Source organism: Propithecus coquereli, unplaced genomic scaffold (assembly GCF_000956105.1).
Source record: "Propithecus coquereli isolate 6110/MARCELLA unplaced genomic scaffold, Pcoq_1.0 Scaffold594, whole genome shotgun sequence".
NCBI lineage: Eukaryota > Metazoa > Chordata > Mammalia > Primates > Indriidae > Propithecus > Propithecus coquereli.
Window position 1 is genome coordinate 40,848 of NW_012151885.1, and position 1,348 is coordinate 42,195.

The window sequence follows — 1,348 nt, forward strand, 5'->3', positions numbered from 1 at the left end:
TATAAGAGAATTGTTTTAAAAATAGGAGTAGCCAGCCAAGGTTATTGAGTATTTGAAGATTGTTGAGTATCTCTTTTGATTATGAACATTTGAGATTTAAAGATTATTTTAGACTTATATATTTCAGGACAATATCTTTCCATACATTTGAGTTGTTACTTAGAACCAGTCCAAAATCTCTATAGAAAGAGTCACTAATGATCAAGTTACTTTTTTGGAAAAAAACACTTTCACCACCTGGTCACGAATTTGTTTGGTCTTTACTCCATAGACAATAGGGTTGAGAAAAGGTGGGACTAACAGGTAAAGGTTTGACAAGAGGATATGAACATATGGTGGTATGTGGGAACCAAACCTGTGTGTGAAGAAGGAAAAGAAGGCAAGGAGGTAGAACTGTAGGAAAACACAAATGTGAGCAATGCAGGTATTGAGGGCCTTGGATCGTGCCTCCTTCTGGGGCAGTTGAAAGACAGTGATAAAAATTTGAACATAGGACAAGGTGATAAAGATTATGTCAAACCCTAGGATTGCAAAGGCAACGAAAAGGCCAAGTATCTTGTTGACTCGGATGTCTTCCATAGCCAGCTTCACAATGGCCATGTGCTCACAGTAAGAGTGAAAGACGACTGCAGTTCGGAAGAGTTTAAGACGACATTTGATAAGTACCAAGCAAGGTACTATAAGAATAGCAGCCCTGAATATTACCCCAACTCCAATACGAGTTAAGAATTGTTGGGAAAAGATGGTGGCATGTCTCAAGGGGTCACAGATGGCCACATAGCGATCCAGGGCCATCGCCAGCAGGATCCCTGATTCAATTGCCTGGAGGGAATGAATAAGCCACATTTGCAGCAAGCAAGCGTCAAAAGAAATATCTTGCAAATGAAACCAGAAGATGCCTAACATTTTAGGAAGAATAGAGGTGCTAAGTGCAATGTCTGTGGCTGCCAACATGGCCAAAAAAATGTACATGGGTATATGGAGGCTGTTTTCATATTTGATTATAACCAAAATCAGGGAATTTCCAATCACAGCAATAAGGTACATGCCACAGAAGGGAATTCCAATCCAACACTGCATGGCCTCCAGGCCAGGAATCCCAACTAGTGTAAAGACAGAGGGCGTGAAGACTGAGCCATTGAATGTGAGCATGGTGATTTGTTCAGTAGAATCCAGTAGTGACAATGCTGTTTCATCTTCTATTCTTTGTCTAGATTAGATGAATTAAAAATAAGAAGACATTACTTTATTTTAGTTAGATTAGGAGTATAACACTTTACCTTTCTGTTCCGCTTACTCCTCTCTAATTTTTTATCTCCTTTTCCAAAGTCATTGAGAGACCAACCAG

At 39.5% G+C, this 1,348-nt stretch overlaps 1 protein-coding gene across 1 annotated transcript; it reads right to left on the minus strand.

Moving 5' to 3' along the window:
* Positions 1-201: 201 nt before the first annotated feature.
* Positions 202-1,152, minus strand: LOC105822059 (olfactory receptor 52A5). Its single transcript, XM_012658993.1, has one exon. The coding sequence runs from the start codon at positions 1,150-1,152 to the stop codon at positions 202-204; it is 951 nt and encodes a 316-aa protein (XP_012514447.1).
* Positions 1,153-1,348: the final 196 nt, after the last annotated feature.

Excerpts from the sequence above, each read along its gene's own strand:
- LOC105822059 (XM_012658993.1), bottom strand. The coding sequence starts at position 1,152 with ATGCTCACATTCAATGGCTCAGTCTTCACGCCCTCTGTCTTTACACTA.